The 12,266-nt window shown below is 41.5% G+C and overlaps 1 protein-coding gene across 1 annotated transcript in view; it reads left to right on the top strand.

Moving 5' to 3' along the window:
• The window catches only part of LOC122764723 (teneurin-3-like), a gene marked incomplete at its 5' end in the record, with an annotated part of 65,739 nt that extends 57,386 nt beyond the window's left edge, over positions 1-8,353 (top strand). The window contains one exon of the mRNA XM_044018646.1: positions 7,942-8,353. Coding sequence (XP_043874581.1) covers positions 7,942-8,270 — 329 coding nt within the window. The remainder of the gene's footprint in view (positions 1-7,941) is intronic.
• Positions 8,354-12,266: the final 3,913 nt, after the last annotated feature.

Here is a 12,266-nt window from a genome sequence, read left to right as displayed (position 1 = left end):
TCATCGTCGCTCATCTCCATTGACAGTGAACAGGTGTCTCTCTCTCTCTCTCTCTCTCGTGAACAGAGGAGGGAATCGTCGTATCACTGCTGCAGAGAGACGGTGGGGGTTAGGGGGAGGGGCACAGGAAGCCTCATTTAAACACATTTAGTCGTAACGACTCAAACACAATCACTGCATTCTGTTGAGTGTCTTGTCAATATCATTGCAGCGCCGCGTTAACAGAACCATCTGCATACACTTTACTCCGGCGTCCCAAGAGAGGGGACACCAGGGCCACACACACACACACACACACTGCATTGACTCACATTCATTTCCTGGAGAGTGAGACGGAAACGGCACGAAACGTAGACCATCTTTTTCTACTACGCTGTAGTACATATGACAGGACTGTCAGTGGCGCTGTAAACGCTACACCAAAAAAAAAAAAAAATACTCTTTTAAATACACTTTTTAGCAGGTACTAAAACCAGTACCTGGTACCAGGTTACTATGCTAGTGGAAACGCTACTTAAACCGTGGCATGGCGAGTAGAGCCGGTGGAAATACGCCATTAGAGTTACTGTGTGAACAGTTGGTCCCCACAACATGAGGAATACCAGGCGCACACACACACACACACACACAGCCACTTAGCGTTGCATCTGAACTTGGAGGTCACCGTTTACCTTCAGGCAAAACCAAAGTAGTCACTGAACATAAAGGAAGTACAGTGTGTGTGTGTGTGTGTCTGTGTGTGTGTGTTCTTGTATTTGTTACCTATTTAGGACATTTTTTTCCTGTCATAAACACTGACCTTATCAGGACCAGTAGTCGTCATGGAGACCAAAATCTGGTCCTCATGAAGGAGATGTCCAGGATTGAGATTTGAATTGTGGTCATAGGTTAATGTTAGTGATGAGGCTTTGCTTAGTTTGTCCAAATGAATGGAGTGTCCTTATTAGGACAGTGTGTGTGCATGTGTGTGTGTGTGTGTGACCTGGTTCTTATCAGACACTATTGTGTGACACTGACTGCTCTTTTTTTCAGACACACACACACACACACACAAATCTCATACAACATTCTTAGTGAGGACACTGTCAAATGGCCTCGCTGCTGTGTTCTTTCCATTTGCTTGGTCCTCACTTAGACCCACAAACAGGAGTACTCACACTCCGATACCAATACAATTGCGATGCAACGATTCTGTGCTACGTCAACATATTGCGAGACGATCGTGCGGCGACGTACATCGTGACATCTGTCTCACCGAAGAAAACAAAAAAAAACGTCAAAGTGCAGGAATTTCTCTGTTTATTCACAACGTGGAGAGCAAAGGTCAAAGGTCATCTAGTCTATGTATAGAACATGGATGGAGGTGAAGTAGTGACACTGGCAGGGACTGTTGACTTTGAAGTGCCTTAAATTTATTTATTAAAATATGGATATTTGCCCTTTATTGTAAGGATATATATACGATATATATATATATATGTATATATGTCACTAAATCGATATTTTGACAGATTTTATCGAGAATTGCGATAAAAAATCTCTTTAATTCTTCTACTGTGGTGAATTTCCATTATCGGGACATTCTCAACTAGAGAGAATCATTAATATTTTCGCATAAATTACTTGAAAATGACAACATTTACGACATTTTGGAACCAATTTGTCCACTATTTTGTGTTTCCATCTGTTCTGTGCACAAATATCAGACAAATACTTCAATTTTGACAATGATTTACTTCAGTCAGTGTATATAATAGAGACAGGACATGTTTGCCTCACGGTGACAGATGTTTCTTGACATTTTCTTGATGGTAGACGGATTAGATGTGTTGGACTGAGGAGGAGGAGGAGGAGGAGGAGGCAGATGAAGTGTGTCTGAGGTTGAATGAAAGGATAATGTATTGCTCTCATTGGTGGAGCCCCCTATGGACGAGACTAATTTATACCACGCAGACTCGTAACAAATCATTTCTCCACAGGAGGAAGCGGAAAGTAAATGATGGCTGGTGTGTGTGTGTGTGTGTGTGTGTGTGTGTGTGTGTGTGTGTGTGTGTGTGTGTGTGTGTGTGTGTGTGATAATGCACCAGCTTTTCATTTCCTGTTTTTTTTGTATGGCCTGTATTAACACAGTTGCCTGCATCCAGTCACTGGCAACAACAATGTGGTAATTCTAAAGTTTAGTTTAGTTTATTTCATTCATTCATTTAAGCTTATTTCATTCATTCATTTAAAAAAACTAAAGAACACACACATTTCTTTCCGCGTTACAAATGAGAGGGAGCAGTAAATGTTTTACAAAGAGCGCGTAGAGTGTGTCGAACTAAACGAAAAACAATCATATAAATAAAGTAGAATAACTGCAGGCTCAAACCTAGGTGTGCAGAGCAGTACATGTGTAAGAGGTTCCTAGGAGAGCCCGTTTCATCCAGACGTAATCTGGATTATGGATTTGGTGGCACGTTGAACAAGTTCAGACATTGTAACAAGAGCTAAAGTGGCCTCTTCATGCTAAAAGAATATTTGGTCCACGGTGTCTTTGAAATGCGTTGTCAACAGCTTCATCGTTTAAAAGTGTGTCCCACATCACAAACTAGTGATTTAACCTGCTAGTTAAAATGGTAACAGGGTGATTATGTCTGAAATACAACGTTGAAATACACAGGAACCTGTTGTTAACTTGAACTCATGGACGATTTTCATCGAATGTTAAAATTTTGTTTCCGAGATAAAGAAAAGTTTATGAAGCAAAAAGTGGAAAACAGCTACGGTGCTGCGCAGCTGGAGGTTGAACAAGAGTTCACAGGAAAACAGGAGAAATACTACCTGTGTGTGCGTGTGTGTGTGTGTGCGTGTGTGTGTGTGTGTGTGTGTGTGCTTTACATGCACAACTAAGCCAAGCAGGGATGAAGAATGAGGAGGTGCTGAAGGAGCCAGGTGTTCAAAACATAAAATACACACTGGCTCTCTCTCTCTCTTTGTGTGTGTGTGTAGGTGTGTGTGTGTGTGTGTGTGTGTGTGTGTGTGTGTGTGTGTGTGTGTGTGTCTCTCTCTCCTCCACAGCTGTGCGAGAGCTAAGGTTGCATTTGTTTTGTGTGATCAGACTCCCGAGTTTAAAAGCTCCTGAAGATTCACTCCCGCGACCGGAGGCTTGACATAAACAAGTCTGTTGTTAAAGTTCACTGCAGAGGGGCCACTTCAGCCCCAGCGTGTGTGTGTGTGTGTGTGTGTGTGTGGGTGTGTGGGTGGGTGTGTGTGTGTGTGTGTGTGTGTGGGTGTGGAGTGCGTGTGGGTGTGGGTGCGTGTGTGTGTGTTTGAATCAAAATAAACTCCTCCAGTGCTAAACGGCGGCTGAACACACAGAGAAGTCGACTTTTCAACACTATTTAATTTTTAATTGACACAAGAAAACATTTAACAAGATAATGAGATAATTGCAAAGTGTAAAAAAAAAAAAAGGCACTATTTCTAGTTGCTGTGAGAGAAAAAAAAAATATTTGAAAGTGAAAGAAAACAATAAAAAAAAAACTGTGTTTTTCCTCAGTCACAGGCACACAGCACACACTACTTACTGCAGGGCTATCGAGGCCACGCCCCCTACGTGCACTGTGCATTCCTTACGTCACATGACGTCACAGATTATTTCTAGAAAAAAAACCTAAAAACTAAGAGAGTTTGTAAACCCACTCACTCTCCCACAGGAGCGGCTGGTCTACTGCTGCCTCGTGTGGTCACTTTGTGTCACTGAGGTAAATCCTAATGCGAATTCACACAAATAAGACATTTGAATTGACTAATAAAGGCAGCAGTGGATCAGCAACTCCTGTGTGCTGTGATGTTAAAATCTCTTATTTTCTCCATGGACTTTGGTGTGGGAGAGTGAGAGGTTTACACGTGTCCTTGATGTTCTATAAACAGTGATTTCAATCAAATAAATGACCCGTTTGAATTAACATAAATGATTAGGAAGTTAATTCTCATCCTGGAATATTTGCAAAAATCCCCAAACTTAAGTTCTCATGGAAATTTTCTGGGAATTAAAAAGTCGGCCCCTTTGCAAACCCTGTACATTACATACAGTTTTTATTGTGAAATTAAGGCCTGGGGTTACTTTTGTGCTTCAGCTTTGCTGTTTTTATGACAGGGGCCTCAAACGACCCTGGGGGCCACTGGATGTCCAGCAGGGGGCAGTCAAGTAGGTGGAAAAAGCCAAAGTTCAGTAGACGTGGGGGAGATATGATATCACCGTTTCCTCGAAATTATACTGAAATAAGTTTATTTGTGACATTATTTCACAGGATTTCAAAATGGAAGTCTTAAAATGCATCAATCGGACGCTCACAATTAGAAAAAAAAATAAAAATTTGACACCATTTTTTTTATTTTTGGATTGGAACCATGTGACTCAAAGTTGGTCAAACGGTGTTGGAACTGGTACTGGAATCTGTGTGTGTGTGTGTGTGTGTGTGTGTGTGTGTGTGTGTGTGTGTGTGGTGCTTACCTGGGCCCCTATGCAGATCTGGCTCCTGAGAGAAAACAGGACTTAAAGCCTTGGCACAGCTCTCAAGACTCTGTGGTGGAACAAATCAGCAGCTGATAGTTTTATTACCTACACACACGCCAAGCACACACTACATCATTTTACAGTACACACACACACACACACACACACACACACACATACTACCGGCCATGCGACGCGGCAGTGAAGAGTTTATGAAAAGCCGCGGCCAAGACCCTGAAACATTAAACACGCTGCTCTTCAGTTTGGCTGCCAAATGCTTTTATTTCATTCATTCCTTTATTTATTTATTTAGTGCAATAAAGAGAGCAGTTTGAGGTTTGAAGTTTCTTTAAAATCACATCTTATCTGTGGTTTTTGTGTGGTTTTCATTTGTCACAGGCGGTCACGGTCGCGTTTTAAGTTCGTTTTTACGATTTTTACGCCCGTGTTTCTGGTCATTCTCGTTGTAATTGTGTGTGTGTTTTTCCTTACATGAAGCACGTAACTTTGACTCGATGGAAAGAGTATTATTATTGTCATTATTGTTATTGTTATGAGTCCCAGTAGTTGTTGTATTTCAGTTTCTTGAGATTATGCACTCCTTTTTTGACCGCTTAATCTTTAATCTTCACCCATTTGTGTGTTAATTTGTTTTTTTTTTAAAAAACACAGGATAGAGACGTCAAGGGAGCGAAAGCAGAGATAAATAAAGTCAATTGAAACAAAAGGAAACAAGACAGAACAAACAATGTCATTATACAGAAAATTGACATCAACATGTAGTTAGTTTAAGTTTCTTATTCGTCCCAAAATCATCATTCAACCCAAAAGTAATGTATGTTAATAAAACGACTTAGTGTTTTAAGTGAAAAGTCATTTTTTTAAAACAGTAAACGTCACAAAACACAAATTCAGTTTGTGTAAAAAAAAAAAAAAATTAAATAAAAATCAAAACGGGATTAAAACGTCTCGGGAGGCAAAAAAATACAAAATAAATAAATAAATAAGTAAACACAGTGAAAGGCCACAAATCCCACATTTAAGCCACTGGACCATAACTGCTGATTAATATTTGCCCTCAAGTCACTTTAATCCTACACTGGTCCTGTTTTTTCAGCCAAATCCACTCGACATTTTCTTTTTTCTTTTCTTTTCTCCATCAACAGCGTCCAGCGAGGTTTGAGGATCTGATTTGAAATGTCACATCTGTGCGTGAAAGATTGGAGCCGACAGGCATTTGAGTCCATAATTAAACAGAGACGTGTGTGTGTGTGTGTGTGTGTATACTGTCGCTGTTTTACTGTAGTTTTTTTTAGCCCAAAGCTGCAGAAGAACAAACGAATGTCAGGATGAGATGAAGTGTAGAGTTCACTGGAGGCTGTAGAAAACACACTTTTTTCAGCCGAGTCATGTTTGGGCTGTTTATTTCTTCTTCTTTTTTTTTTAACTGTGTAATACTTTCAACAGCGTCTCAGTATCGGTGGCGTTCCTGGTTTTTATTGATGCATTTATTGATAAAACATTTGTTTTGTATATTTTCATATATTTTTAAATCGTCACCGTTTTTATAATCATGCGAATAATAATGGAATATTAATGCCCGTCCTCAGTTAGGAAGCAGCTTTTTCAGTCTTCAGACGTGCTAATGTTCAGCTGAGTGAACAACAAAATAAAAGTAAAAAACAGAAACATTTTAATGACTTGAAGTAAGAAAAAGAGATTTATGTCTGTTTTAAAAGCAAAAATTGGATAAAGCACCGAGCTGGGTTACTATTATACACGCTATGTCTAAAAGCACAGACAAACTAGATTTCGGTGCCCCCACACACACACACACACACAAATGCCCTCATATTGATTTTGCACTTAGACGCCGCGTCTGCTCCGCTCCTCCCAGAACATTCATGATGATGAGATTCAGACGAAAACATTACACTTTTATCAGCATCAACCAGACACCATAACGAGTTACTGTTGATGGAACCTTTTTTTTTTTCTTCTTCTTCCAATAACTAATTATATTCTTTTTAAAAGAGAGAACATTTGTATGTGGACACACAAACACACGAGAAGAAGAAGAAGAAAAGCCACTTAGCATTCAGAAGTCACTAAATGCCAAGGTTGCCGCATCGATACGCGATTGATTTTTTTGCCGCGCTCTGCTTGTGAGGCACGGCGACGGCGACCTCGCGTGCAAACCGACACCCTGCGCGCTTGCAACAAGTTTGGCTCGAGTTTGCGTATCAATCACTTGTCGGTGGTGGGCGAAGACGCGGTGGATCAGCGGGGAGGGATGCGAAGGACAGGGGGCGACGTTCTCGATGAGGCCTGAATGAATGATTTGGCAGCGGTTGCAGTCAGAGACTGTGTAACGTGAAAACCTGGGAGTGAAGTCGCCGCACTCGCTGTAACTTCACGAACTAAAGAGTTCAAGCACTTCCACTTTGTTACTGACTGACTTCACTGGCGGAGAGTTCGACTGATATTGTGCTTTCCGTTGTTTTTGTGATCATCCAAGAATCCGCCCATGGAATGATCACAAGATTCGACGTCCCCCCCAAAATATCTTTGTCAAAACCTGCCGTATTTGAGTGATATTTGGTATGTGTATGCAGGTTCAGACACTCTACCATCACGATGAGTTTCATCAAGATCTAATCCAGGTTACAGATTTGGCGCCAATTTCAAATGTTCCAGACTTTCTATACAGAACCAGAATGTTCCTCTGGATCTGGATCTGTAAAACAAAGGCCTTGGCGGTTCTGGAGATTTGCTCTCGGTTACACATATACTGTAAGTGTTGCTCAGTAACTGGTTAGTGGATTATTATCTATTATATTTAATATATCAACCAAAACAAGATCTCTCAGAGAGCTAAACCTGCGCCTAGGCCTAAATCAAAGGTTGGGAGTTTTGTGTTGACAAACGACAAAAATGGCGTCTAATGACTTTTGGCCGGGGGAGAACTCCGTGGAGCAAGTCTCTTAAAATCCTAGTTTTTCTCTCGTCATCATGTAAAGCCCACCTCTAGCGTGCCGGGGCGGGCAGGGGGGCGGGGTTTGTGATTGGAGAGCTTTACCAAACTCTGCAAAGTTTTCAACCCAACTGAGTGAATCGTTGGCAAATAACTTAGTGAGCATAAATAATTGAGTGATCAACACATTTTTGCAGCCCTGCAGTTGATGTTAAAGCTTGAGTGAAATGTTCGCAGTGGCATATGAACGTGGTATCGGAGTACGAGCACCTTAGTATCCGACAGATATCCGACATCAGCAGACATCATCACACTTCACGTCTTCGTTTACATTTTTTGTCACGCTTTGGTTGTTTTTTGTTTATTCTTTCTTTAAATTTAAATCATTCCCATCATTCATTCATTCATGTTTTTTCTTTCTTTTTCTTTTATTTTTTCTCCTTTGGTTTGTTTGCCATTTTCCTAGGTTCTCCCATGCCCTCCCCCTCCTGTCCATCATCTGTCATTGACCAATCACATCCTCAGTCAGTGAGTCCCCGTGACAACCTGTTGTTAGGCAACACGGTCGAGCAAGACTCAGAAGAGGAGGAGGAGGAGCAAGTGGAGGAGCGAGAGGAGGAGGAGGAGGAGGAGCGAGAGGAAGAGGAGGAGGAGTTTGCTGCCCGCTTGTACTCACCTGTAACACATGGTAAAAATCACGTTATTTGCTTCACGAGGAACTTCTTCTTTATGACCTTTAGTTTAGTTTTCCCTTTTTATCAAATATTGCACAAACTGAAAATGGCTTTCACGTAAAAAGACAAAGAACTTTGGGACAGAAGATCGAGAAGGAGGTCGTTTACATCGAACTCAGCCCGTAGTCCGGCTAAGACAGACAATCGGACAACTTGCCGAGTCTTAAGAGTATACATGCGGAGGAGAAAATTGATTTATTGGCCCTTTTTCACAGAAAAAGAAGCAGTGGACGGTGAGGATGGACGGCGCTGCTGTGGTTCTGTTTGTTTTGCACCTGCTGTGCGTGTGTCTTGTGGTCGCCGCGTTGTCCGACGCGGCCGCAGGTTGTACGGTTGTCGTTTTGGTGCATGTGCAGAAAGCCTAGTCCGACTAAGCGTATGCATGCAGGAGTAATCAGACTATGAATCACATTATCCAGAGGTATGTTAGTCTGACTAAGATGAGCATTTACATGACACAATGAAAACTGAATTATTGTCTTAGTCCGACTAAAACTGGACTGACTGCAAACACACTGGATAGTGGAACTATGGTGATAGTGGAACTATGTGTCGTTTTTAAGTCTTAAACTGGAGAAGAATCAAGCGCTCCGTGGACAGTGGACCGTCCTGGTTTCTTTGTTCCTCGGTGGACACCGCGTAGAGGTTGAGGCGGATGGCCATTTTCTCGATCACGGTGGGAGCTCATGCGACTCCGTGGAATCCAGCATTATCAGGATCCGCTCCAGTTGCTGTCATGCCTGCTAACAGTGACTCGCCACATGGCAAACGTTAAGGCCGCGAGTTCATGATGAAACCCTAGCGCGGCTGTTAAATACCCCGGAGCCACGGGGGCCGAGGGTCGGTTTGGAATCAGAGCGCTGATCTGAGACCAGGTTTGCCTACGGAGGTTGACAAGCACCAGATGCCTGAGTCGCCTCGGCTGGCCCGTGTCCCTGAGTCGGGGCTTTTTATACTTTAGCAGTTTGATAGGAAACAGATTTTTCGATGGAAGAAGAAAGTGAGCGAGCGGACCACAAGCCGGGGTCGGGCTACAACAGGAGAAGGGGGCATGAAAGAGAGAAAACGAGGAGGGAGGAGACGCAGAAGAACGAGAAAGACAGCTGCATGTGATGGAAATAGAGAGACAGACAGACGTCTCCTCGCATATACATTACTATCTAAACATAATCAGAAACGGCTCTGAAACACACTCTAAAAGGTTGTGTGTGTGTGTGTGTGTGTGTGGTCTTCTTCTCCTAAAGTAGTCCCAGTCTGACCTAACCAGCCGATGTTCAGCCAAACATCTAAAATATCACTCTCACCACTTCCTGCACGCAATTTCTTTTCTTTTAATTTGCTCGTCGTCGTCGTATCGCTCTGGATCCGTTTACTTGCTTTTCTTTGCACTTTTCTCTCTCTCGCTCTCTTTGGGGAAGTCGAGCACCGAGGCAAAGTAAACAAAGAAACCGTTTCTGCTGATATTTCCTCAGATATAAAAACACAGTCATGCAGCAGGCAGCCTTCTCTTCTCCTCTCTTTTCTTTTTTTTTTTTAACACTCTCCTTTATTTACACGGAGGAGAAGAAGCCGAGCGCGAAGGGGAAAAAAAGGGGGAATTGGAGACAGGAAAGTCGTGTCCGTTCCTCCTCCAGAACGCATATTTTCACGGCTGTTTGCGGCAGCGACTTCTTTCTGAATCATCGGTGGGAAAGAGTAGGTTTTTTTTTTTCTGAATTCCCGAAAGTGCATTGAAAACAGGTTTTCAGGATAGAAGCCGCTGAACGTCGGAGCCGAAGAGATTTTCATGCAAACAGTTGTGACAGTGATGTACAACGCAGAGGACACATTTTTGCTGACAGAGGACAAAGTTGTGTTTGTTTTGCTTGAATCCTATTTGTTATTACAGGGTTGTTGTTGTTAAAAAGCATTCTACTCTCTCTTGTGATGATGACTCGGGTTTAACGACACGTCCAGGTGGAAGTCTCGCTTTACTTTAACCGCACACACACACACACACACACACACATCGTGTCTGGAGGGGTTTGTTTTATGGGGTGGAGAAAATCTGAAGTCACAAACGTCTCGGGGGGGATTTAGTTTACTTCTAAATTCGTAGGTGGATTTGTTTTGCAGTTTGACGGCAAAAGTTAAACTTCTTCAACATCTCGCAGACAATGATGGACATAATTACTCAAATGAAAACACATTAAAAGAGTGAGATAAAAGTGTTTGAGTCTAGCGAATGAATAAACAACAGGAACATGGTGAGAAGAAGCATCGTAAACCTTCCGCGAGACAAAGACACAAAGCTAAATGTTTGCAGTTCATCCTCTTGAGACGAAAAAAAATATAAAACACGTTCAATAAAATCCTGATTTAACACAGGTTTTGTCTGTGTCGAAATATCCGGTGCCTTTTTCTTTTAAACACAAGCTCACAGTTCAGCTCAAAGTTCAATATCGAGTCTGCACTTGTCCCTGAGACACATTTTCTATGTTCTGGCCTGTAACAGTGGTCATTTCAGCCATGTTTGTAAATATATATTTATTTATTTTTTAGTCAAATTAATCAATAAATTCATTTGTATTCATGTTATTTAAAACGGTTTGTATAGTTTTTAAGTAAATTTGGGAATCATTGCACTAAACAGACCCTTCTTTGTGATGCATTCAAGGAACCTAGTAAATTTCAATACTGGGGGTTGACCCAAATCAGGTATTTTGATACCAATTTTGTTATTGGTATTTGAAAAAATAAATAAATACATAAAATAATGCACCAGTTTATCTAAGTGTTGCTTTATCAACATCATTATTATTATTATTTTCACCTTGATGTATTTTCTTTGGCAGCTTAATCTCGCGTGAAGGCGACTGACTATCAGTACATTTGCTTTAGAAACAATTTCTCTCTATTTCTGTTTTTTCTCTCTCTTTAATTTGGAGAAAGTTGTGAAAGATGCAGTAACTGGATCGTTGAAAGCCATGGTTCTCAAACTGTGGTGCATGCACGGCCAGTGATACGCAAGCTTCCTCTGGTGGTTCTCGGTGTAAAGCGTTTGAGAAGCGCTGGTTGTTGGACTGAACTCATCTGGTGACTCTGCTGTGAAAATGAGGTCGTCGTCTGCGTACACGCGCAGCAAAACCGAATGATCAAGATTACGAAGTTGTCGATTTCTTTGTAGTTTATTCTTGAAAACTTAGCTTTTTCTGTTTTATGTTTCACAGGACACGTGTGCCTCATCATTTACACTGGTGTCCAGTCTGCTACAAAACAAACCACTTTATCTAAGTGTTTATCTATAAGTGTTGGCTGTTGTTTTATCAACATTATGTGCGGTGTTAAGGTGATGATTCTCCCATTGATTCTCCATGGTAACTGAATCTCCTCTAATGGTCACTGACTTTAATTTAATCGGCTTTAGAAACAACATTTCTTTGTTTAACTCTTTTTTTCTTGTGTTTCTGTAGCACTGTTCACACTAAGAAGAACTTTCAAAGTGCTTCACAAAGGCGTAGAAATATATTGAAAAATGGCAGAATAAAATTAAAATAGACTTTAAAATCACAGGAGGAAAAAGTGTGATTAACTGAATTCATAACTAAGATGATTATTTAAGAATTTTTTTGGGGGGGGGCTGATTTTAAATGAGCAGCCCTCAGGTGTTCATTTTCAGAAAGTGTGGACATTTTCAGAAAGTGAGAACATTTTCAGAAAGTAAGGACATTTTCAGAAACTAAGGACATTTTCACAAACTAAAGACATTTTCAGAAAGCACACAGGGAGAACAACAGAAGATTTCCCCGTGTGCATGAGGGATCAGCTGCTTAAAATAAGTGCTTATATCTCCACTTTGACATTGGCGACAAAAGCTATAAAGAGACAGCTAAGGAAAATGTGGAATTGAATTTGTTAGATTGTGCGTCACCTCTGATACTGAGGCTCCTGGTGCCTGTTTGACTCTGGAGCGGTCGCTGTTGTTGCACATGAAATCAGAGAGTGAGGAGGAAGCCGCGGCGGGGGGAGAGAAGGCTGCAGGGCACTGAGATGGACAGAGTGAAAAAGATGAAATTAG

The sequence above is a fragment of the Solea senegalensis genome, unplaced genomic scaffold (genome assembly GCF_019176455.1).
Source record: "Solea senegalensis isolate Sse05_10M unplaced genomic scaffold, IFAPA_SoseM_1 scf7180000017618, whole genome shotgun sequence".
Classification (NCBI taxonomy): Eukaryota; Metazoa; Chordata; class Actinopteri; order Pleuronectiformes; family Soleidae; genus Solea; species Solea senegalensis.
Note: the sequence above shows the minus strand (reverse complement) of the source record. Positions and strands in the feature narration are given on the sequence as shown.